Source organism: Lampris incognitus, chromosome 2, assembly GCF_029633865.1.
Source record: "Lampris incognitus isolate fLamInc1 chromosome 2, fLamInc1.hap2, whole genome shotgun sequence".
Lineage (NCBI taxonomy): Eukaryota > Metazoa > Chordata > Actinopteri > Lampriformes > Lampridae > Lampris > Lampris incognitus.
The window spans coordinates 92,637,614-92,661,828 of record NC_079212.1 but is presented as its reverse complement, the minus strand read 5'-3'; the positions used below and the strand labels follow the sequence as shown (position 1 = coordinate 92,661,828).

Below are 24,215 nucleotides of genomic sequence, written 5' to 3'. Positions count from 1 at the left end.
AGACCGAGAAGAGGGATGCAGAGAGACAGGCCATCAGACTGGAGAAAGACAAAAATGCACTGAGAAATACACTGGATAAGGTAAACCCTGGCATCAGGACCTGTATATGTACGGTGCATTACTGTATAGACAGTACATATACATAAATATGCCTCATCTGGCAGCACCTCCTCATGTTCAGCTGTTCTCTGTGTTGCACTGGTTATATACACTACCGTTCAAAAGTTTGGGATCACCCAAACAATTTTGTGTTTTCCATGAAAAGTCACACTTATTCACCACCATATGTTGTGAAATGAATAGAAAATAGAGTCAAGACATTGACAAGGTTAGAAATAATGATTTGTATTTGAAATAAGATTTTTTTTACATCAAACTTTGCTTTCGTCAAAGAATCCTCCATTTGCAGCAATTACAGCATTGCAGACCTTTGGCATTCTAGCTGTTAATTTGTTGAGGTAATCTGGAGAAATTGCACCCCACGCTTCCAGAAGCAGCTCCCACAAGTTGGATTGGTTGGATGGGCACTTCTTTGAGCAGATTGAGTTTCTGGAGCATCACATTTGTGGGGTCAATTAAACGCTCAAAATGGCCAGAAAAAGAGAACTTTCATCTGAAACTCGACAGTCTATTCTTGTTCTTAGAAATGAAGGCTATTCCATGCGAGAAATTGCTAAGAAATTGAAGATTTCCTACACCGGTGTGTACTACTCCCTTCAGAGGACAGCACAAACAGGCTCTAACAGGTACTATTTAATGAAGATGCCAGTTGGGGACCTGTGAGGCGTCTGTTTCTCAAACTAGAGACTCTAATGTACTTATCTTCTTGCTCAGTTGTGCAACGCGGCCTCCCACTTCTTTTTCTACTCTGGTTAGAGCCTGTTTGTGCTGTCCTCTGAAGGGAGTAGTACACACCGGTGTAGGAAATCTTCAATTTCTTAGCAATTTCTCGCATGGAATAGCCTTCATTTCTAAGAACAAGAATAGACTGTCGAGTTTCAGATGAAAGTTCTCTTTTTCTGGCCATTTTGAGCGTTTAATTGACCCCACAAATGTGATGCTCCAGAAACTCAATCTGCTCAAAGAAGTGCCCATCCAACCAATCCAACTTGTGGGAGCTGCTTCTGGAAGCGTGGGGTGCAATTTCTCCAGATTACCTCAACAAATTAACAGCTAGAATGCCAAAGGTCTGCAATGCTGTAATTGCTGCAAATGGAGGATTCTTTGACGAAAGCAAAGTTTGATGTAAAAAAAATCTTATTTCAAATACAAATCATTATTTCTAACCTTGTCAATGTCTTGACTCTATTTTCTATTCATTTCACAACATATGGTGGTGAATAAGTGTGACTTTTCATGGAAAACACAAAATTGTTTGGGTGATCCCAAACTTTTGAACGGTAGTGTATTTGTCACTGGTTTTAGTTTATGTTTATCACTCTGTGTCATGGTAGGTTGAACGTCAGAAGCTGAAGACAGAGGAGGGCAGCATGCGCCTTTCTGCCGAGAAGAGCCGCTTGGATCGCTCTCTCACCACCACAGAGCAAGAGCTGCAGGAAGCACAGGAGCAGATAGTGCAGCTACAGGTGGGCAGGGGGTTGCACAGGTTTCCATAGAAATGCTGGCATGTACACATTCTCCCAAACAGTGACCAGTGGACAGTTACATAAGAACCAGGAGAACAATTTGAATACTATTGCAAGACAGACTAACTTGCCAATGTCCAAAGCCAACGGAAATATTGATATGTTTAAGATCGTCCAGAAACACTGCAAAAAGATTCATTGACTTTTCGTATCATCGAGCCTGCATGGTGAGAATAGGGTCAAAACCCAAACGGCACGAGGAGCCAAATAACGATAGAGGTGTGATTCCCGACCACGCTGATCTGTTTGCCATTTCGGTGGCATGTGTTTTCTTAGTTGCTGTTTTCACTCCTATTCTGGTGCGGTGATGGCTCCGGGAGTGTGTGGACCGGATTGCCTGGACCCAATCACACTTGTTGGGGGAAGAACACAGCCAGACGTGCATGCTTTTAAACAAGAAAATTGCCTTTAATACGCTGAATATGTTCCATAGAATAGACTTTATGTGCTTGTGTGGTCCGTAAATTCTTTGCTTTTCGCTTCTCAAAACCACACATAACTTCCACTCAAATGACTAGCTTGTTCGAGTCTGTTTCTGCACTGACAGCCCCCGAGGAAAGAAGGGTTGGGTAACATTAGATGGAAGACGGCATACTGTCCAGGGAGTTCGACTGAAAAGCTGTCGGTGTGTGACGCTGCTAAAAGATAAGACTCGCTTGAGCGCAGCAGCTACAAGTCTCATGTGGTGACTCAGCCACTTAATACATTGTTAGCATAGGAGATTTATTTGACATTCCTCTGTATTTATTACAGCCCCCCCCTTCCAAAAAAAGCTCCTTTTTATATTGTTTCTGAAACTCTGGGGGGGGTCCTTTTAGCTCAACGTAGCCCCATTTGTAAGCGGGTTGCAATCATTACAAAATGGATGTGGCCAACGAGCCTTCGGGCCCCCAACCCTGGATACATCTGCTCTCTGTTAGACACCGAGAAGTCTCGAGCAGTTGAGAATTGTTTTGCTTTTGTTCATTTTTCCCCCAAATGCTCTTTTTTTTTTTTACTCCCTCGTTCAGGAGACTTCGAAAAGGACGCACAACAGCCGAATCCCGAGTTTAAAAAAGTCAATGATCGGGGCCTGCGATATAACGAGATGCTGTTCCAGTAATAATTTAGAGAAGAAGATTTAATCAAGCTGGTACAGCTTGACTCTGTTAAACCAGTACCATGTAGCTGTAGCACAGAGATACAAGAAAGAAGCGGGTAGAGAAAGCAATGTGGAGTACCATAAAGGATTCAGAGGTTCAGAAGTTATTAACCTCTATTTTTAAGTTCTGCAGGAGCGTGGCGACTTGCTCCTCATTCGATAGCTCGGATCCGGTTTCCTCTTCTGCTGTCTGTCGGCCACACTGCAGCGGGCTTCAGAGTACCTTTAAAGCCAAGTACAATCACAGCCGCATATGCACAGGGTAAATATGGGGAGGTTTGGAGGAAGACCCTGCCAATGAGGTTGCAGTCATCATCATTTCACCGCAATCTGGGGATGTTCAGCTTCCAGACGCCTAAAACTCAGCGCACACTTTAAGCTATGCACATGAACTGCCTAATTTATACAATGTAGCCTGTATTCATCCAAATACTTCTGAGTACCCTGAAATGGGAATTGCATTCAAAAAGCACTATGGGGCCTCTGCATGGTTATATTATTTATCTGGTCCTCCTCGTTCAAGTGGACTTTCTACACTTCACACCATTTCAAAGGGGGCCAAAACCTAAATACTTAAGGACATCGTTAACTAATTAATTAATTTTAAAAAATTCCCTTTTTTTTCCCCAATTCTACCCGGCCAAATTACCCCACTCTTCCGAACCGTCCCAGTCACTGCTCCATCCCCTCTGCTGATCCGGGGAGGGCTGCAGACTACCACATGCCTCCTCCGATACATGTGCAGTCGCCAGCCGCTTCTTTTCACCTGACAGTGAGGAGTTTCGCCAGGGGGATGTAGCACATGGGAGGATCACGCTACTCCCCCCCCCCCCCAGTTCCCTCCTCCTCCCCCCCGAACAAGCGCGCCGACCGACCAGAGGGGGGCGCTAGTGCAGCGACCAGGACACACCCACATCCGGCTCCCCACCCGCAGACACGGCCAATTGGTGTCTGTAGGGACGCCTGACCACGCCGGAGGTAACACGGGGATTCAAACTGGCGTGCCCTGTGTTGGTAGGCAACGGAATAGGCCACTACCCGGACGCTGCGGACATCCGTTTGTCAGAGAGCCTACTTCAGCCATTTTATATACCTGCGAGATGTTTATATTCACCATGCTAGTTCCTGCAGACAAACAGTTTACAGTCTGTGAAACATAAATATCCTGTGTAACTACACTGTCTCCATGACTCCATGACTCCTCTCCTGACCTTTTCTTATCCTGCCATCTTTGATTTCAAAGAAGCTTGTCATACTCCTAATGCTTGATCTCCTTCATCTCCATGTCTTCCGCCATCTGTGTGTGTGTGTGTCTGTTTGTCTGTGTGTGTGTGTGTGTGTGTGTGTGTGTGTGTGTGTGTGTGTGTGTGTGTGTGTTTGTTTTGCGAGTAGACTCAGCTGGTGGACATGGAGAAGTCGCACAGTGTGTGTGAGAGCTCGGCGAGGCAGTGTGACGAGGCCCAGCGCGAGGCGGAGAGGCTGAGGGCCAACTACAGGGAAATGGAGCGGACCCTTAACGCCAGAGAGCGAGCCCACCGCCAGCGGGTCAAAGGCTTCGAGGAACAGGTGCAGACACGTTCGATGTCTCGTAGGAGCCTCCCCAGTCCACTTTATATCTGCTCTTTGTGCGCCATCACTTTTCGATGTGGCCTTTTAAAAAAAGAGGTGGTGACCGTGTCTTCAACTTATAATGTAGAAAAGGAAAACGTGTCTGCACACTGATTCAAATGCTCCCAAACTGAATTGTTTCAAAATTGGTTTGAAACAATTTTGAAACAATTTTTGGTTTGAAACAATTTTGAAACAACTGAATTGTTTCAAAATTGGTTCAAATGCTCCCAAACTGAATTGTTTCATGATATATTTGCAACGTTTTGACCATCACTGGTTTTCATCGGTTAAACAGCCATGTGAAGGAAATACTGGGTGTGTGTGTGTGTGTGTAGACACGAAGTGACTTCATTACTCACTGTCCCATGATATGACCTAAAACTAGAAAAACCTGTACATATCCTATGGTATTCATGAATACCATAGGATATGGTAGGATACCAGGGGCAGCACGGTGGTTAACGTGGTCGCCTCACGGCACGAAGGTCCTGGGTTCGAGCCTGGGGGTAGTCCAACCTTGGGGGTCATCCCGGGTCGTCCTCTGTGTGGAGTTCTCCCCCGTGTCTGTGTGGGTTTCCTACGGTTTCCTCCCACAGTCCAAAGACATGCAGGTCAGGTGACTCGGCCGTACTAAATTGTCCCTTGGTGTGAATGTATGTGTATGTGTGTGTGTCGGCCCTGTGATGGACTGGCGACCTGTCCAAGGTGTCTCCCTGCCTGCCGCCCAATGACTGCTGGGATAGGCTCCAGCATCCCACCACCCTGAGGAAGGATAAGCAGTTTGGATAATGGATGGATGGGTGGTAGGATACCATAGGATATGTGAACCATACCATGGGATGTGTATAGTTCTGTCTAGTTTCAGGTCATATCATGTGACAGGGAGTATGACATCACTTCCTGTCTACATGTGTATACATAAATATATGTATGTATGTGTGTGTGTATATATATATATATATATATATATATATATATATATATATATATATATACACTACCGTTCAAAAGTTTGGGATCACATTGAAATGTCCATATTTTTGAAGGAAAAGCACTGTACTGTTCAATGAAGATAACTTTAAACTAGTCTTAACTTTAAAGAAATACACTCTATACATTGCTAATGTGGTAAATGACTATTCTAGCTGCAAATGTCTGGTTTTTGGTGCAATATCTACATAGGTGTATAGAGGCCCATTTCAAGCAACTATCACTCCAGTGTTCTAATGGTACAATGTGTTTGCTCATTGGCTCAGAAGGCTAATTGATGATTAGAAAACCCTTGTGCAATCATGTTCACACATCTGAAAACAGTTTAGCTCGGTACAGAAGCTACAAAACTGACCTTCCTTTGAGCAGATTGAGTTTCTGGAGCATCACATTTGTGGGGTCAATTAAACGCTCAAAATGGCCAGAAAAAGAGAACTTTCATCGGAAACTCGACAGTCTATTCTTGTTCTTAGAAATGAAGGCTATTCCATGTGAGAAATTGCTAAGAAATTGAAGATTTCCTACACCGGTGTGTACTACTCCCTTCAGAGGACAGCACAAACAGGCTCTAACCAGAGTAGAAAAAGAAGTGGGAGGCCGCGTTGCACAACTGAGCAAGAGGATAAGTACATTAGAGTCTCTAGTTTGAGAAACAGACGCCTCACAGGTCCCCAACTGGCATCTTCATTAAATAGTACCCGCAAAACACCAGTGTCAACATCTACAGTGAAGAGGCGGCTGCGGGATTCTGGGCTTCAGGGCAGAGTGGCAAAGAAAAAGCCATATCTGAGACTGACCAATAAAAGAAAAAGATTAAGATGGGCAAAAGAACACAGACATTGGACAGAGGAAGACTGGAAAAAAGTGTTGTGGACGGATGAATCCAAGTTTGAGGTGTTTGGATCACAAAGAAGAACGTTTGTGAGATGCAGAACAAATGAAAAGATGCTGGAAGAATGCCTGACGCCATCTGTTAAGCATGGTGGAGGTAATGTGATGGTCTGGGGTTGCTTTGGTGCTGGTAAGGTGGGAGATTTGTACAGGGTAAAAGGGATTCTGAATAAGGAAGGCTATCACTCCATTTTGCAACGCCATGCCATACCCAGTGGACAGCGCTTGATTGGAGCCAATTTCATCCTACAACAGGACAATGACCCTAAACACACCTCCAAATTGTGCAAGAACTATTTAGAGCAGAAGCAGGCAGCTGGTATTCTATCGGTAATGGAGTGGCCAGCGCAGTCACCAGATCTGAACCCCATTGAGCTGTTGTGGGAGCAGCTTGACCGTATGGTACGCAAGAAGTGCCCATCCAACCAATCCAACTTGTGGGAGCTGCTTCTGGAAGCATGGGGTGCAATTTCTCCAGATTACCTCAACAAATTAACAGCTAGAATGCCAAAGGTCTACAATGCTGTAATTGCTGCAAATGGAGGATTCTTTGACGAAAGCAGAGTTTGATGTAAAAAAAATCTTATTTCAAATACAAATCATTATTTCTAACCTTGTCAATGTCTTGACTCTATTTTCTATTCATTTCACAACATATGGTGGTGAATAAGTGTGACTTTTCATGGAAAACACAAAATTGTTTGGGTGATCCCAAACTTTTGAACGGTAGTGTATATATATATATATATATATATATATATATATATATATATATATATATATATATAAATGCAGTTAAACTTTTAAATCAGCGTGCGGGCATCTTTTCCTTCTCCGACTACTATTTTTTCCATTTGTCCTGCACCTGTGCCCAGCTTGGGTTGGATGTGCACATTATTTTCTCAGCTGTCCTCTTCATCTAATAATGTCCCATGCCTTATATTTGTCGGGTATAAAAACCTTTCTTTACCTCCTGGCCGTACTGCAGGTGTCCACCCTGAAGGAGCAGCTGCAGCAGGAGATAAAACGCAAGCAGCCCTTGCAGCCCTCCTCCTTACTGTCTGTAGGAAACTGAGGGACGTCATCCCACCAGTTACCAAGAGCACATGTCCAGAAGTACGCCAGCACTTACTATGTGCCAACTCCAGACAGGTCCTTGTAACACTAATGCCCTTCACCAAGCAACCATCCTGGTGAGGAGCGCTACGGCGAATATGGGATCTGTGTGATGGGTGAAAGAGAAATGTGCACCACTGTAGTTAGAACAGTGCTATGCTGTTGTGTTTTGTTTTTTCAGTGAAAATGTTTACTTGTAAAATACAGATAAGCACACAATGGGGCAGAAGGGGAGGAATGTAGTTTGCAAATAAGGAGTGCTGCAGTGTAAATACAGGCAGTCTGCTGATGGCCGGCAGCCATGGCTTAGTGGACCGTTGCTCAACATCTTCCATGACTTCTCTTATTTAAAAAAGAAACTGGAGTCACCACAGGATTGTCCTCCAGACAGAATCTGGATGTAGTGCAGGAATGAGAACCGCGGCGCTGCCAGTTTGCAATTGGCCTTTGTTCTTTTCGTGTTCATACTTAACAGTTCGAGGACACAAAGGGAGGCTTTCACTAAACACACCAGCGCCGGGAAACAGACCGGCCAGCCACATGAAGGAGCGGCTCTGTGTCGTCGTCCCCCCCCCCCCCCTCGAGTGACTTGTGGAGAATTCACTAAAATGTCAGGGGGAATGACATTTACATACGGTTACGTAAGCGCCCGGGCAGGGACGGCGGTCGGTTCTGTGTTTCCCTGCCGAGGTGAACCTCCAGGGTGTGTGTTTGTAGGGATTTATGAGTATACTCATTACAAATCACAGCTCACGTAGACGAAGATGTCATCGTAAACGATAATTGTATGACTACAGAGGATACACATGGACCCCATTCATTTGCAACGGAATAAACAAATGTCTGTCTTGCATGAATACGTTTTGTTTTGTTTTTATTTTCCCCTCTTTCTCTCCTCAGTTGTACCCAGCCAATTACCCCACTCTTCCGAGCCGTCCCGGTCGTTGCTCCACCCCCTCCGCCGATCCGGGGAGGGCTGCAGTACTACCACATGCCTCCTCCCATACATGTGGAGTCGCCAGCCGCTTCTTCTCACCTGACAGTGAGGAGTTTCGCCAGTGGGGGCGTAGTGCGTGGGAGAAGCTATTCCCCCCAGTCAGGCGCTCCGACTGACCAGAGGAGGCGCTAGTGCAGCGACCAGGACACATACCCACTTCCCACCCGCAGAAATGGCCAATGGCGTCTGTAGGGACGCCCGACCAAGCCGGAGGCAACACAGGGATTCGAACCGGCGAGCCCCACGTCGGTAGGCAACGGAATAGACTGCCACGCCACCCGGATGCCCATGAATACATTTCATAAGACTTTTTTGGGGGCTGCAGTTCTAGCACAACAGTCGGTGTGTGGCTTTGGTTATTCATGAATTCATCCCACCAGTGAGGTCGTAGTAAAAAAGTTTATTTCTTTTTCTCAGTCTTTGTATAGTGTCAGTTTTACAAAGCAGTAGTACAGAGGCCGTTTTGGGAGATGCCCTCTCTAAGCACTTGTTGCCACTTGAAGATGAACGTGTACAAATTTCTGCTCTGACACTTAAGCACAGGCAGCAGTGCATGAACCGAGGTCACGCCACACACCTCGCCACGCGTGTTCCGGGATCTTTTACCTCTCGGCCAACGGTGAGACTACCGACCGCCACGTATTGGAGACCACGTACTGGTTATGTGTCTTGACATCAGTGCGCAGTGGCCATCATGGATGAGTTGGTTATGACTATGTCTGCTTTTCAACAAATGAGTACAGTAAAATAACCACAAACACAGCAACAAAAAAAAAAAAGATTAATACAATTCAATATGCCAAAAAAAGTATAAAACTTTCTCTTCATGAGTTTTATGTGCACCTCTAATCGTTTAGCTCCGTTTTTTTTTAGCACCAGTGTGATATTCATTGTATAGCACCAGTGAATTTTACAGTCATCATTGATTATATTTATCCATACACACATGATCTACTGCTCTGCCACCGCAAAGTCAACTAGAGCAACATAGAGAAGTTGTGTTTTCACAGGAGGATTGTGGGTTATAGGAAAGGTCAGGTGAGGCTACTGGAGGTGATGGGCGGAGGGGCGGTTGGGGATGTGGGTAGAGGGGGGCAAGGCTGGGTGGTAGAGATGTGGCAGTATCTGGGCAAGTCCCCCCCCCCTCCCACCCCACCACTGGGGCGTCCTCCCATGTCTGATCAGCAACCGCCGCAGCTCTTCCCACAGCTGCTTCCTACTGAGCTGCACTGGCCGCTCACCGCCACCACGCCGCAACGGGAGAACTGGTCCCGGCACAGGTCCGCTGCACGGAGGAATGGTGGAGAGCGGATGGGTGTTAGGCATGAAACACATGTCTCCGGCGTGGTTTTGTTTGCTTTATCAGATGCTGTATGAACTGGCAGCGTTACGCAAACCCACCTCTGAGCAGCTCTTCATGTGCACACACGGTTCTTACGCAAACCTCCTTGTTGATGACGTACACCCGTCGCAAACTGGGTTAGGAAAAACAGAACAAGCAAAAAAAGAGGCGTCACTCAGAGTGAGAGGCTGAAGTAGCAGTGTCAGGAAAAGTCCTCAAGTCCCATCAGATGTCACCTACCTGTAGAAGCAAAGGCTGTTCAGACACTGCTTGCACGGTTTGTGGACGGAGTAGAGTCTGGTGCAGGGGTACTGCTCCTCTCTGCAATCTGCAGGTTACCAAACTAACATGTCAAACCGTTTTCTACTAAAACCCCCACATGCACTGCAGAAAGAACGCTCTTTACTGAAAATGAAGCCGTCTTTTTCCCTCTCTCCCAAACATTCTTACCGAGAGGGCCAGGCTCAGTGGGCTCGGTCTCCAGCTCGGACTCTGAAAAGCACAGAAGTGGTAGATACCGGCTAAAAAAACCCAAAGAATAATGTTTTATTTGGTCAACCCATAATAAATATACAATAAATATATATAATAATATACATAACTAAAATATAATAAATATATTATTAAAAATGTATACATATATAAAATATAATAATTACAAATATATACACATGAAATATATTAATATAATAAATATATTATTAAATATATATACATTATAAAATATAAATCTAATAAATAAAAATATAAAATATATTAATATAATAAATATATTATTAAATATATGTATACATATATAAAATATATATCTAATAAATAAAAATATATACACATATATAAAATATATTAATATAATAAATATATTCAAAAAATACACACACACACACATATAGCGGGGTTTTCTTTTCGGAAACCGTCAGGGGTGTTGATAAAAGTGCTCAACAAATGAGCGGACTATCAATATAGATGTAGTATTAAACGTTTTTTTTCTTACATCTCTATATATATATATATATATGTATATATATATATGTATATATATGTATATATATAGCTAGATATATGAAATGTCTAGATACCTGACTGTTGTTGAAGCACTGCAGGGTCCAGCTGAACCTGCTGCTGAAACGTAGCATCAAGAGGTTCAGGAGTGTCTGGGTTTAAACGGACAGAAAGAGAATGAGAGAGCCTCTTTGGACAAATAAATATCTAACTGTGACAGCTATTATTTCTCCAAACTGTGCAATACTTCAAGTCTATGAAAGCAAACATCACATCTCACCTGGAAAATAGTCAGGGCCATAGTCCTCTGTGAAGCACAGATTTGCAGAAGGGGAAAGGAAAGAAGAAAAAAAAAGGTCTTCATGAGAGCAACATTATGAAAGTAATTACCTCTACAGTTTCACTCCAACATGGCCCCGCAAGCATAAAACACTCCACCAAATAAACCGAAACCACCTGCTTGCCAAAACTGGGGAAAATGATGCAATGGTGAGGGCTCTCGGTTCAATACATGACTTCATGATCAAGCTGTGTACAAATAACAGCATGCTTTAGTGGCCATAGGTGCTATTTAGACTATGACAGCGGTTCCTGGCAGAGTGCTCCCCGAGGCTAGGTGACACATCAGGGAGGACCAGAAGACCTGGTGAACAGATGTGCAGCTGTGATGACAAACGGGTGCTGCGCTGGAGCAGTGCACTCTCTTAATGAACTTACCCAGGAAGGGGTACTGCTCTGGGTATGGGGGCTGGGCCAGGAGGACAACTGTTGAGATCGAGAAAGAAAACTGAGCAAAAACTTAAGCGGTGGAATGGGATTCGCTCGGTCGTGTGTAGCAATGGCAGGAAGGAAGCCTTCCTACACTCGGTTCCTCCGCCTTTTACTCGAGGAACTGGTTCCCAAACCTATTTTAAGGTATATCCAGAACATATATCCCGCTCCATAGTATCGAACTCATGCAAGGTAAATGAGGATACGGTCTTGGAAAAACATGCATTTGTGAAAACTAATCGATACTGCTTGGCTGTAGGCCTCATGGTGATCACTGCTGAGAAGTCATATGTGTTGCCTGTATAATGAGTAAGACGTGTGGTGGTGAGTTGTACTTTTGCTTAGCGGTTACCTGGCATGCAGAGTAAAAGGAGGACTCTCATGGTCTCTCTGGGAGGTAGACTGACTTTAGCACTGAGGGGAGGATGATGGGAGAAATACAATGAAAAGAAATGTGACACGGAAAGCGCCTGCTGACACCAAAAAGTTTGAGATGTTCATTCGGGTTTCTGTCTGACGTTAGCTCCCCTTCTCCTCTCCGGTGCCCCGAACTCACTTCTTCTCCCCCCCCCTCTCTCCCTCCCTCTCATTGCCCTCGATCACCTTTCCAAAAACCCCCACCACCACCACCACAACTCTCCCGCACTCTTGCCCTCCTTCACCTCTCATCCCCACCCATCCCCACCCCCTCCACTGGCCCCAAACAGTCAAGCACAGAAAAGGGGGAAAACTCTGACAGCAAGAATGTGGCCCGTCTGTCTTCCTTAACAATCTCTCTGTTTTCCTACTTTGCTCCGCTTCGTTCCACTGCGAGGAGAGCTCGCTGCAGCAGACGGACCCAGGGCCGCATTCCAGGAAAAGAAACCGTTGAACCCCTCCACCCCACCCTTCCCTGTTAGTCTCCTATATCCCTCTCTCGCTCTCTCCACATCTTTCATTTCCCTTCTGTCGCCCTCACTGGTCATTTCCTCTTCTTCCTCCTCCTCCTCCTCAGCCCCCCCCAGTCTCCCTCCTCCTCCTCCTTCTTCTCTACCAAGGGGAAAGAGCGTCTCAGGTTAAGTCCTAAACCAAAATGACATGTGGCCATACTGACATGAGAGGCTTGACGCCATTCTCCAGAAACAGCTCGGTGGCAGTCTCAGCACACTCTTTATTTATTCATCTGTTGAGCGTGTTGGGTCTCGATACTACGGCTTTTCCCCTTATGGCGAGAAACGGTCCGTCAGTCATCGCCCAATAACGTCGTGTTTTAGTCCGGGGTGCCGGGCCGCACTGTTCAGAACGTGTGCAGCGGCTGCGCCTCTGCAGCGGCTGCTGGACTCGGTGCGCAGACAAGGTGAGGAGGCCGACTGGGACGCTCCGGTCTTCTGTCGCCTTGTCGCGTCACACGTTACACACGGGCCGCTGCGGCGCTCCCGCGCCCTGTGCGCGCCCACGTCATCAGTCAGTTGCGCGCGGGCTTTTTTCGGAGGCAGTAATGTGGACGGCCAGCGTCATGAAATAACGTCTGCGCGCGCTTTGCTTATGTATCCAAAACGCTCACTGTGTGCGTGCGCGCGCGCGCGCGCGTCCTTAGCGTATAATACACAGACGCTCACGTGACCGCACTCAGACATTCTTCGTGTGCATCACGGTGGCCATCGGAAACCATATGTTTTCACAGCACACATCTGGGAACCATTAGCCCCCCCACATTATGCCTCCCTCTACCCAGAGACCCCCCCCCCACCTCCAGGAAAATAAGCCGTGAGTTCTTGGGAACAAACGCGACAGGAGGAGGGGGGGGGCATGAATTGTCGCCCCCCCTTTTTTTTCTCAAAAATCGGCTTTTGTTTTCAAGCATCCAAATCGATTGTCTTTGTGCCACCACCACCACCCACCCACCCCTTCCCCCCGAACCGACACCCCACCGGAGCCAGCTTTTACTTGCGTTGGCCCGACTAACTTCATTGTACTACCATTACCTCGGGCTACGTTAAAAAAAAGAAAGAAAGAAAAAAAGTCCCACCCCTCAGTTTACTGAATCATCTCTCTAATGAAAACACAAGACCACATGTCAGTTCTGCAGCAGGACGGACACGCCGCTCACATTTGTCATCTGTACATGAATTGTGACGAATGGGCATTATATCGTGGGCGCGAGCCGGCCGCTGAACTCCGCGCGACTTTTGTAATAAACACAATGAAAGTTGCAGCGGAAAACCAACACTACCTCAACTGAACCCCCCCTCCCTCCCTCCCCCCTCCCCAGCAACAACAATGCTGCTCAAATCAAGCCAACTAAGCTTTCTGTGGAGTCCAGTGACCCATTAAAAGTTACATCTGATAAAACTTAAACTGGCGTCTAAGGTAACTCTCATTGTGCCCCCCCCCCACACACACACATTCCAAGTTGCAAGCGAAAGAAATTGAACTTACCTAATTTTGATTCACTTTGCTCCGACTAACCCCCGATCTCTTGCACCCAGTGAGAGCTGCAAGTCCAGCGCCACATTGTACCACCCCGCACCTCTGTCTCCACCCACCGACACCCCCCCAACTCACACACGCACCCGTTAAACTACACTACTCCGTATTCTACAGCTCTCATCTGCAAAGCAAACCATCCTCTTTCTTTATCCTTTATTTATTCATCTCCCTTAAATCCTTTGTCCATCTTTACGTTTGTGGCGATCAGACCATATAGTCGAATTTTAAAGGTTTAACCTACGGCCTCCACAAAAGAGATGCAAAGAAAATGAGTTTCTGGGTATTGCAATACTTTTTCCAGAATAATAATTTGCTTTATGAGAACACTGATGCACTTGCACTGTAATAACCATCTTCAGTGAAGCGTATCAAACCTTCAGTACCGTAGTTAACTTTCTGGTCGTTAAACCTATTAAGTACCACAGGGGATGGGCTTTTCCCCGCTCACCTTAGTTGGGACACTCGGGCCAGTGCTGACATCTAGCGGCCACACTGAGGACATGCAGTACGCGGAACATTAAAGTACGGGGAATGGGGCGAGCTGTTCCTAAATTAGGGTGAGTGATAAATGGCATTATGGAACCCAGCCACTGAGGATGCACAAGCCAGTGCATCCTTAGTGCCGGTCCCAAGCCCGGACAAATGGGGAGGGTTGCGTCAGGAAGGGCATCCGGCGTAAAATCTTTGCCAAATCAAATATGCGGATCATAAATAAGACTTACATACCGGATCGGTCGAGGCCCGGGTTACCAACGACCGCCACCGGTACTGTTAACCAGCAGGGTGTCGGTGGAAACTATGCTACTGTTGGGCGAAGGAGAAGGAGAGGGGGAAAGCATGTCCAGAGGCAGCTAGAGAGGAGGAAGGGTAGGCATGTGGAGGTGAGAGTTGGAACTTTGAATGTTGGCACTATGACTGGTAAAGGGAGAGAGCTGGCTGACATGATGGAAAGAAGAAAGGTAGGCATACTGTGTGTGCAAGAGACCAGGTGGAAGGGGAGTAAGGCCAGGAGTATCGGAGGTGGGTTCAAACTCTTCTACCATGGTGTGAATGGGAGGAGTAATGGGGTAGGGGTAATTCTGAAGGAAGAGTATGTCAAGAGCGTGCTGGAGGTGAAGAGAGTGTCAGACAGAGTGATGAGTATGAAGCTGGAAATTGAAGGTTTATTGCTGAATGTTATCAGCGCATATGCCCCGCAAGTTGGGTGTGAGATGGAAGAGAAAGAAGAATTCTGGAGTGAGTTGGACGACATGGTGGAGAGGGTACCCAAGGAGGAGAGAGTGGTGATTGGAGCGGACTTCAATGGACATGTTGGTGAAGGGAACAGAGGTGATGAGGAGGTGATGGGAAGTTATGGAGTCAAGAAGAGAAATGTGGAAGGACAGATGGTGGTCGATTTTGCGAAAAGGATGGAAATGGCTGTGGTGAATACATATTTCAAGAAGAGGGAGGAACACAGGGTGACGTACAAGAGTGGAGGAAAGTGCACACAGGTGGACTATATCTTATATAGAAGGCGCCCTCTACAAGGGATTGGAGACTGCAAGGTGGTGACAGGGGAGAACGTAGCTAGGCAGCATCGGATGGTGGTCTGTAGGATGACTTTGGAGACCAAGAAGAGGAAGCGAGTGAAGACACAGCCGAAGATCAAATGGAAGTTGAAGAAGGAAGACTGTTGTGTGGAGTTCAGGCAGGAGTTAAGACAGGCACTGGGTGGTAGTGAAGAGTTGCCAGATGGCTGGACAACCACTGCAGAAATAGTGAGGGAGACAGCTAGGAAGGTACTTGGTGTGTCATCAGGACAGAGAAAGGAAGACAAGGAGACTTGGTGGTGGAATGAGGAAGTACAGCAAATTATACAGAGGAAAAGGTTGGCAAAGAAGAAGTGGGATAGTAAGAGAGATGAAGAAAGTAGACAGGAGTACAAGGAGATGCAGCATAAAGCAAAGAGAGAGGTGGCAAAGGAAAAGGCGTATGGTGAGTTGTATGACAGATTAGACACTAAGGAAGGAGAAAAGGACTTGTACCGATTGTCTAGACAGAGGGACCAAGCTGCAAAGGATGTGCAGCAAGTTAGGGCAATCAAGGATAAGAGATGGAAATGTGCTGACAAGCGAGGAGAGTGTGCTAAGAAGGTGGAAGGAATACTTTGAGGGGCTGATGAATGAAGAAAATGAGAGAGAGAGAAGGTTGGATGATGTAGGGATAGTGAATCAGGAAGTTCAGCGGATTAGCAAGGAGGAAGTGAGGGCAGCTATGAAGAGGATGAAGAATGGAAAGGCAGTTGGTCCTGATGACATAGCTGTGGAGGCATGGAGATGTTTAGGAGAGATGGCAGTGGAGTTTTTAACTAGATTGTTTAACACAATCTTGGAAAGTGAGAGGATGCCTGAGGAGTGGAGAAGAAGCATACTGGTACCGATTTTCAAGAACAAGGGCGATGTGCAGAACTGTAACAACTACAGAGGTATAAAGTTGATCAGTCACAGCATGAAGATATGGGAAAGAGTAATAGAAGCTAGGTTAAGAGGAGGAGAGGTGATGATCAGCAGCAGCAGTATGGTTTCATGCCACGAAAGAGCACCACAGATGCGATGTTTGCTTTGAGAATGTTGATTGAGAAGTATAGAGAAGGCCAGAAAGAGTTGCATTGTGTCTTTGTAGATTTAGAGAAAGCTTATAACAGAGTGCCGAGAGAGGAGGTGCGGTATTGTATGAGGAAGTCAGGAGTTGCAGAGAAGTATGTAGGAGTGGTGCAGGATACGTATGAGGGAAGTGTGACAATGGTGAGGTGTGTGGTTGGAATGACAGATGGGTTCAAGGTGGAGGTGGGATTACATCAAGGATCGGCTCTGAGCCCTTTCTTGTTTGCAATGGTGATGGACAGGTTGACGGACAAGATCAGGCAGGAGTCTCCATGGACGATGATGTTCGCGGATGACATTGTGATCTGTAGCGAGAGTAGGGTACAGGTTGAGGAGAGCCTGGAGAGGTGGAGGTATGCACTGGAGAGAAGAGGAATGAAAGTCAGTAGGAGAAAGACGGAATACTTATGCGTGAATGAGAGAGAGGACAGTGGAATGGTCAGGATGCAAGGAGTGGAGGTGACGAAGGCATTTGAGTTTAAATACTTGGGGTCAACTGTCCAAAGTAACGGGGAGTGCAGTAGAGAGGTGAAAATAGAGTGCAGGCAGGTTGGAGTGGGTGGAGAAGTGTGTCAGGAGTGATGTGTGACAGAAGGGTACCAGCAAGAGTTAAAGGGAAAGTTTACAAGATGGTTGTGAGACCAGCTATGTTATATGGTTTGGAGACAGTGGCACTGATGAAAAGACAGGAGGCAGAGGTGGCGGAGGTGAAGATGCTAAGATTTTCACTGGGAGTAACGAAGAAGGACAGGATTAGGAACCAGTATATTAGAGGGACCGCTCAGGTTGGACGGTTTGGAGACAAAGCAAGAGAGGCAAGATTGAGATGGCTTGGACATGTGTGGAGGAGAGATGCTGAGTATATTGGGAGAAGGATGCTGAATATGGAGCTGCCAGGGAAGAGGAGAAGAGGAAGGCCAAAGAGGAGGTTTATGGATGTGGTGAGGGAAGACATGCAGGTGGCTGGTGTGACAGAGGAAGACGCAGAAGACAGGAAGAAATGGAAACGGATGATCCGCTGTGGCGACCCCTAACGGGAGCAGCCGAAAGTAGTAGTAGTAGTAGTAGTAGATAAATGGCATTATGGATTATGCACTGGAACAGCAGGGAAATAAAGACACGGCACAAATAACAGCCTGGAAAACAATGCATAATAACTGTTTATTATACATGTAAATAGATACTGTTTTTGGTTTGGTGAAGAATCAAATACAGTTTTGTGTGAACGAATAATTCGCTGAGGCAATACACGCAAAGGGTAAAATCTGAAAGAAATAGGGATGAACCAGAGAATGACTCGCTCTGATCACCATCTAGAACATCATATCTCACAAATGTACAAATACATCAGAGTCATCGGTAAATATCTACAATATATAGTCCCTGACTCTGACACACTCTCCCGATCATACATACAAATGTGCGTTAGCATGGGCCCCACATAGAGCCCCCAATACTTCAACCACTGTGCTCACATCTTCAGCAGCTGTCTCCCATGTCTGAATGTCTATGTAAAAGAGGTCACCGGCACATGCTAAGTATTTTAACTGAAAGATGAGACAGAGGAAAGTTTGTGAAGAGTCTAGACTGAGGGTTCAAGCAGTAGCAGTTCTCTTTTCCTTGTAAGTGGCCATCATCTTCTTAATCTCTGCTATAGCCTTTCCCGGGTTCAGCCCCTAGACAGGAGACAAGGGGGAGGATGAAAATATCAAGTCACAGAAATGGTCTGGAAATGTTTAGACAACGGATGGGATGATGTCTCAAGGGTTGAGCCCACAGTCATTTAACCATGCATGCAAGCATGCTCGCACACACACTCTGTGGATAAGGTACAAGATCTAAGAGTCATAAAAAGACATGAGGACTGTGGCACACTGTTATGCTGTATGTAGGACAAAACACCGGCGTTAGGGATGTTACTTAAAAATTGTAATCTATTACAAATTACTTGTTACTGCATTAAAAAAGTAATGCGATTTGTTACTACATCACTTTATAAATATGGTGACATGTTATATTACTTTGCATTCTTCTAAAACTGTACTGAGGTGCACTGTACTGAGAATTATGATCATTAAACCCATTTTACCTTACCTATTAGTTTAAATTGTACTCAAGTATGTTATCGATTGTTATTCCATTGTGATTTAGAAACTTGTCAACTTCTTAGCACCCCAAAAATTGCCTATTTGCTATTAGGAAGTGTCTGTTTAGCCAGTGAAACCAATATATCCTAAAGAAAAATAGCCTTTAACAGCTTAAATGCCACATCAGGGCTGGCTTGTCCACAGACCACCCAGGCAACTGTCACAAGCGGCGCTTCAGCAGGAGCAGCCAAATGAATGAACCACTTAAACTGCACAGATCCAGGTGTGTGGTTTTACACGATACTGACTTTAGTTTGGATGTGAATAGTGCTGATTAGCAGGAAGAGATTTTTCCAGGAGTTGAGTTTTCAATCAATCAAGTTCATGGGAAGAATTAAAGCCCAATTTATGCTCCAAATGTGTCGTGTACACGACAGTCCTGGGAGACACAAAAAGTGTCTCTCATGACGTCAAAATTGTCGAGAGACATCTGTCTGCTAGCCAACATTTGGAGTATAAACTGAGCCGTAAGGCTTCCTATTTTTCATCATGTCAAACAACAAAAATTGTGCAGGTTGCAAGGACAAAAAGATGAGAACTTTAACAGAGCAAGCATTTGAAAAATATCAAGTCTCACTCTTAATATTCAATTGCCTCAGACAACTAATTCGCACCAAGTTTTTCCTGTACTAGTGTGGGTATGTGTGTGTGTTCATGTGCGTGAAAGAGAGTTGGTGCAGTAGTCTACTCCTTCAAGAACAGCTATTCCAAATTTTTGCAACACTTAATTCCCAGTTAGTTGATTGTGAAGTTGGCTCAGATCCGCAAAGGTGATCTGCATCACCACGCAGAATATCTGGTTGAGTAATGTCTCATTAAATTCAGAAGTATAAAGTTATTATTTATTTCACACATAAAAAGTAGCATGTTACATTACCACAAAAACAAATCGTAGCGCAACTCCTTACTTTATTAACACATTACCCCCAACTCTGCAGAAGACCAAGTATGTTGTGAGGTTACCTTGGGGCAGGTCTTGGTGCAGTTCATGATAGTGTGACAGCGGTAAAGGGAGAACGGATCCTGCAGCTTGGCCAGGCGCTCCTCTGTGAAGTCGTCCCGTGAATCAATCATCCAGCGGTAGGCCTGGGGGACAGCAAGGGTGCGAACCAGACACTTTTATCTTTTTTGTAGCTTATATGGAAACTTGAACAAATGTGTGTGCGTATTCTGTATGTGTGCATGCTCTCTCAGTCTCTCACACACAGAGGCTCACCTGCATAAGGACAGCAGGTCCAAGATATTTGTCCCCATTCCACCAGTAGCTGGGACAGCTAGTACTACAGCAGGCGCACAGGATACATTCATAAAGCCCGTCCTACATGGAGCAAAATACAAAGGATGTGTTCACACTGTGGTCACAAGAAGAAATAAATCAAGTGGCTTTCATTAAATTACTTCAATTGGTGTACCAGTTTTTGTCTGTCCTCCACGGACTGCAGGTACTGCTCCTTTCCCTCTTTGGACTCATCCTTCTTCTTCAGGTAGGGCTCAATGGACTTGTACTGGGCATAGAAGTTACTCATATCCTGAAAATGAAATCCCACATCAGCCAAACTTTTGGACACTGAAGGGTTACACACATGAGAGGCTCTACAGAAGAATTGTTGACGGCTTGCTTGGACTGGTCTACAAATCTGTGATCAGACCTTCAGGTCAGGCCCCTATTTCTGAATTCACTCTCAATGAAAAAGCCAAACTCAACTTCTGTGAGATTGGATCAGCTTGTTTTACAAGCTTGGCTCCTAAGGCTAATAATATAATTCGGCGTTTTATCCAGTATTTACTTTGGGCAGCTAATCCCCACCGACCCTGGGATAATTTACTTGCAAGTTTGCAGAAATACATTTTAGATCTTACTTGGCAATGACTCAGGTGTAATCTAAAGATTAGTCATTAAGACATTACTATTTTCACAATTTGGAGGAAATTACTCACAAAAAAACATTTTTCATTGACAAAAAAGTCTGTAATCGGCACAAATTACTTTTATTACATCATGCTGATTGAATGTCACGGGTAAACTATTGCGAATAAACCTGATTTATGACCTGTCATTCAAGAAGTAGCCAAATGGAGCCTAACAAAAAGGGGTAGGGGGTCAGAAGGTGAGGAGGATTTATGTTACTTACAGGTACTAGATCTTTGACCACATACATGTGGGGTAGGGGGTAGATCTTAGATGGCTTGCTAGTGTTGGTATCAATCTTATTGAGACAGGCGAGTGTGTTGCCCCCATTGATGTTCATAGCACAGGATCCACAAATACCTGCATGAACACATAAACGATCAACATCATGGTCAACACCAGGCAGTATGAACAGGAATACATTCATCCATCCGTCCATCCATACTTCTCTGTGATACTACAAATTCCAGGATGGGATTTTGATATTAATCAGAAATATGAGAAATGCACGTGACACAAAATCTGAAGGTTTTTCTTTAACTTTCTATTAAAAAAAAAAAAGACAAGGCCTGACCTTCTCTGCAGGAGCGGCGAAAGGTTAAAGTAGAGTCCATCTCATTCTTAATCTTTATGAGGGCATCAAGAACCATTGGGCCACAACTAGTTAAGGAGAAACAATGCCGATCAGTAACAGCTACACATTCAAGACATGTGAATGTAAAAAAAATGAACACCAGGAACATACTTAAACGACCATAAGAAAAAAAAAAAAATAAGACGGCTGATTTGGCTGCAGCGTCACACTGACAGAGTTTACTGAGCCTCAGGCGCCATCTGAGGGAACAGAATTAGGAGGAGGACTGGCTCTGTGCCAAGCTGTCAGAACCATCTGCTCAAATCCACCTTAAGACTGCTGGAAGGTTGATTAATAGGGCCCTCAGTTTCCATGAGCTTATCTACCACTGGAACTGCATATGTCCTAACTGGAATGCCTCGGGCAGATGCAGGTAAACATGAAAACAACCAAGGACAATCACAAAAGACGGTAGTCTGAGGACAACACAGTATCACGGTATCACACAAAACAATGATCTGTCGGGGTGTCGACTTACACAGAGAAAAAAGCTTCCTCATTACAGAAGGAAAATGACAGAGCTGCAACTTTACATACGTGTTGAGGTCGATCTCAAAGGTCTGCATCCGGGGCTTGTCTCCTGGGGTGTCTGGGTCCCAGCGGTACACCTGGAATTTCTTTATCCTAGGCTGTTTTGCCGGAGCTGCAGCAGTTTGGGCGTACCGAACAGCCTAACAACAGAGATGAGGGCAGAGGGGGAAAAAATCCACATTTGTCAAAACAGATCAGCACCACTCCTACTGAGTCTTGAGTGTTCTGTATAGCTTTTAATGGTCACTGCAAAAAAAAAAAAAGGATTTTAAATTTTCAGGCAGCAACGTCCATGTTGAGACCAAAGTTGTGTGACAGTGCTGCTTCCTAGTTAGCAAAAAATATGCTGATTCTCAATGAAAAATTACACAATGTAATTACACAAAGTAAAGATATCACAGTAAGGGTCGAAATATGAGGCCTTTCACTTACAGAAAAGTAAAGTAAAACAGGAAATAATAAAATGCCAAAGTTACATAAATTGTATAGTTTTGTCATCTTGCTGATGAGGGAAAATTTGATGAAACATGTTGGATTAACTTCTTTCGTTTGATTCCCCGTTCCTCGGGGTCGCCACAGCGGATTTTACAGTTTCCATCGGTACCCTGTGAGGGCACAGCACCAATTGGGTCCGTTGTTAACCCGGGCCTTGACCGATCCGGTATGGTCTTGTCAATCCGCATACCAGTTTGGCAAAATGTTACGTCGGATGCCCTTCCTGACACAACCACTAACCTTATGGATAGGGGCGCAGGTCAAACGCTGGATGCCATCCCAGTGTTCATGGACTCGCTCCCATGCCTGTCGCTACATTGGATGTAACTTATTGATTAAAATGTCTAGACTGATGGACAAATAGATGGATGTAGTACATACAATTTCACATTTGCATAATTTACTATTCAATGTTGACTCCTATTGTTATTGCTCATGTTGGCTAATGTTGCTAATGTTAACTCCGCTTGTAGTAAGTCGCTCTGGATAAGAGTGTCTGCTAAAGGCCAAATGTAACCCATCCATCCATCCATCCATCATCCAAACCGCTTATCCTGCTCTCAGGGTTGCGGGGATGCTGCAAAAAAATTTTTTTTACTACTGTAACTGCTTACTGTTTGCCAAAAGAAGGTTTGGTATGAGGAACATGAAGCCTCTTTCAATCACAGAGCCATTATTTCAGACACTTCCATGCCATCGGGGTATGAGAGGTGTGTGTGTGTGTGTGTGTGTGTGTGTGTGTGTGTGTGTGTGTGTGTGAATTAATTAATTGTAAAGAGCTCTGAGTGGCTGTTGCAGCAAGAAAAGCTCTATAAAAATACAACTTGACTGGTTGATTGATTGATTGATTGCTGATCAGGGCAGTCATTTTTGATCGTTTTCTCAAAGCCTTGAGAACTGCCTAAAATAATGTTAGCAAACTGCAGGTACAAGAAGGAAAACAGCGGTTTCAGACGCAGTGAAACACCAGCTCTCGTTAAGTAATGCTGCCAGCACAATCACTTCCTGTCTGGTGTTACCCAACCCCCTACTGGAGATGACCAAACATGTCATCCACCCAGGGCTTACAAGGGGACAACGTCTTTTGCTGAGGCCTGGCAAGCTTGTGTCGCCCTACACGTTGTCAAAGACAAGCTGTGATAAATACGGTGGCCGTTTAAACAACACGTCCGGGTGACAAGGACTGAGCTGAACGATCAGCGCAGTCAACGTCACTTAGATTCGGATGACATGCTCGCGTTAGCTAAGCGGACCGTAAGGGACCGGTACGCAGGCAGGCAGAGCCCTCTGACGTCTACCGCCCGAACACCACATCAGCACCTTCTCCGTAACGAGCCGCCCCGTCAGTGGCTCGTTTCTACTGTAGTCTACTCGGGTGAAAGTCTCCTTACCACCAGACCGGCGGGGGAACGGAACGCCAAAACCCCACAGCGGCTCAAGGACGTCAGACCGAAGGCGGACATTTTGGACACTGTTTCTGACCACCACTTCCTGCTCCCCCCCAGAAGCCACCGCGGCAAGTGTCGTCATTCTAAAGAATGAGCGCATTTTGTTAACCGGTATCTCCCGGTTTCGCTGCCGACACGGGGCCGTCGTAGCGCTGGCTATTTCTAAACAATTTGGGACTTCTCTTGCCCGGTGCCATATTATCTAGTTTATCCAATATATAGACACCGCAGTATTTTTTTTAACAAGTCGCCCACGACACGGTGTGTGTGAGTGTGTGTGGAGGGGTGTTTCGTGATGGACACCGAGGCATACGCTCTCACACGTGAAGAAAAAAAACCGTTCCCACCCCCCACCCCCCCGGTACATATAATCCTGCTTTCGGGTTTTGCCCCCCCCCCCCAGTAGGTGAGTTTGATTCAATGACCTGGT

At 45.4% G+C, this 24,215-nt stretch overlaps 3 protein-coding genes across 13 annotated transcripts in view; 1 reads left to right on the top strand and 2 right to left on the bottom strand.

Annotated features, from left to right (window-relative positions):
• The window catches only part of LOC130106879 (rootletin-like), a 54,720-nt gene extending 46,326 nt beyond the window's left edge, over positions 1–8,394 (top strand). For 9 of the 10 annotated variants that reach the window (XM_056273174.1, XM_056273180.1, XM_056273172.1 and 6 more), the window contains 4 exons: positions 1–80; positions 1,455–1,586; positions 4,180–4,353; positions 7,268–8,246. The exon at positions 1–80 is cut by the window's left edge and continues 121 nt beyond it. In XM_056273174.1, the coding sequence (XP_056129149.1) occupies positions 1–80; positions 1,455–1,586; positions 4,180–4,353; positions 7,268–7,354 (473 nt within the window). In that variant the 3' untranslated portion in view covers positions 7,355–8,246. Of the gene's footprint in view, positions 81–1,454; positions 1,587–4,179; positions 4,354–7,267; positions 8,247–8,295 lie in introns of those variants that run through there. The other variant, XR_008809776.1, reaches the window with a different exon arrangement.
• Positions 8,395–8,516: 122 nt separating this feature from the next.
• On the bottom strand, positions 8,517–14,013 carry mfap2 (microfibril associated protein 2). Of its 2 annotated transcripts, none has more exons than XM_056273182.1 (9): positions 12,296–12,356; positions 11,860–11,921; positions 11,454–11,501; positions 11,017–11,043; positions 10,814–10,888; positions 10,185–10,226; positions 9,975–10,062; positions 9,794–9,867; positions 8,517–9,677 (listed from the first exon to the last, which is right to left on the bottom strand). In XM_056273182.1, exons 2-9 carry the CDS (start codon positions 11,888–11,890, stop codon positions 9,574–9,576), a joined length of 489 nt encoding a protein of 162 aa, XP_056129157.1. In that variant the 5' UTR covers positions 11,891–11,921; positions 12,296–12,356; the 3' UTR covers positions 8,517–9,573. The 2 variants fall into 2 exon arrangements, with proteins under 2 accessions (XP_056129157.1, XP_056129156.1); XM_056273181.1 differs by lacking the exon at positions 12,296–12,356 and adding an exon at positions 13,926–14,013 and having other exon boundaries at positions 8,518–9,677.
• A 3,745-nt stretch (positions 14,014–17,758) lies between these two features.
• sdhb (succinate dehydrogenase complex, subunit B, iron sulfur (Ip)) lies at positions 17,759–23,861 on the bottom strand. Its single transcript, XM_056273120.1, has 8 exons — positions 23,729–23,861; positions 21,849–21,982; positions 21,252–21,337; positions 20,901–21,037; positions 20,181–20,297; positions 19,985–20,086; positions 19,732–19,854; positions 17,759–18,297 (listed from the first exon to the last, which is right to left on the bottom strand). Exons 1-8 carry the CDS (start codon positions 23,798–23,800, stop codon positions 18,217–18,219), a joined length of 852 nt encoding a protein of 283 aa, XP_056129095.1. The 5' UTR covers positions 23,801–23,861; the 3' UTR covers positions 17,759–18,216.
• Between the last annotated feature and the right edge of the window lie 354 nt (positions 23,862–24,215).

Excerpts from the sequence above, each read along its gene's own strand:
- sdhb (XM_056273120.1), bottom strand. The coding sequence starts at position 23,800 with ATGTCCGCCTTCGGTCTGACGTCCTTGAGCCGCTGTGGGGTTTTGGCG. Across the intron at positions 20,298-20,900 it reads TGGTCAAAGATCTAGTACCT|GATATGAGTAACTTCTATGC; the intron begins GTAAGTAACATA and ends TTTCATTTTCAG. Across the intron at positions 19,855-19,984 it reads GACCTGCTGTCCTTATGCAG|GCCTACCGCTGGATGATTGA; the intron begins GTGAGCCTCTGT and ends GCTGTCCCCCAG.
- mfap2 (XM_056273181.1), bottom strand. The coding sequence starts at position 11,890 with ATGAGAGTCCTCCTTTTACTCTGCATGCCAG. Across the intron at positions 11,044-11,453 it reads AGAGCAGTACCCCTTCCTGG|AGGACTATGGCCCTGACTAT; the intron begins GTAAGTTCATTA and ends TGTGCTTCACAG. Across the intron at positions 10,063-10,184 it reads CACTGAGCCTGGCCCTCTCG|ATTGCAGAGAGGAGCAGTAC; the intron begins GTAAGAATGTTT and ends GGTAACCTGCAG.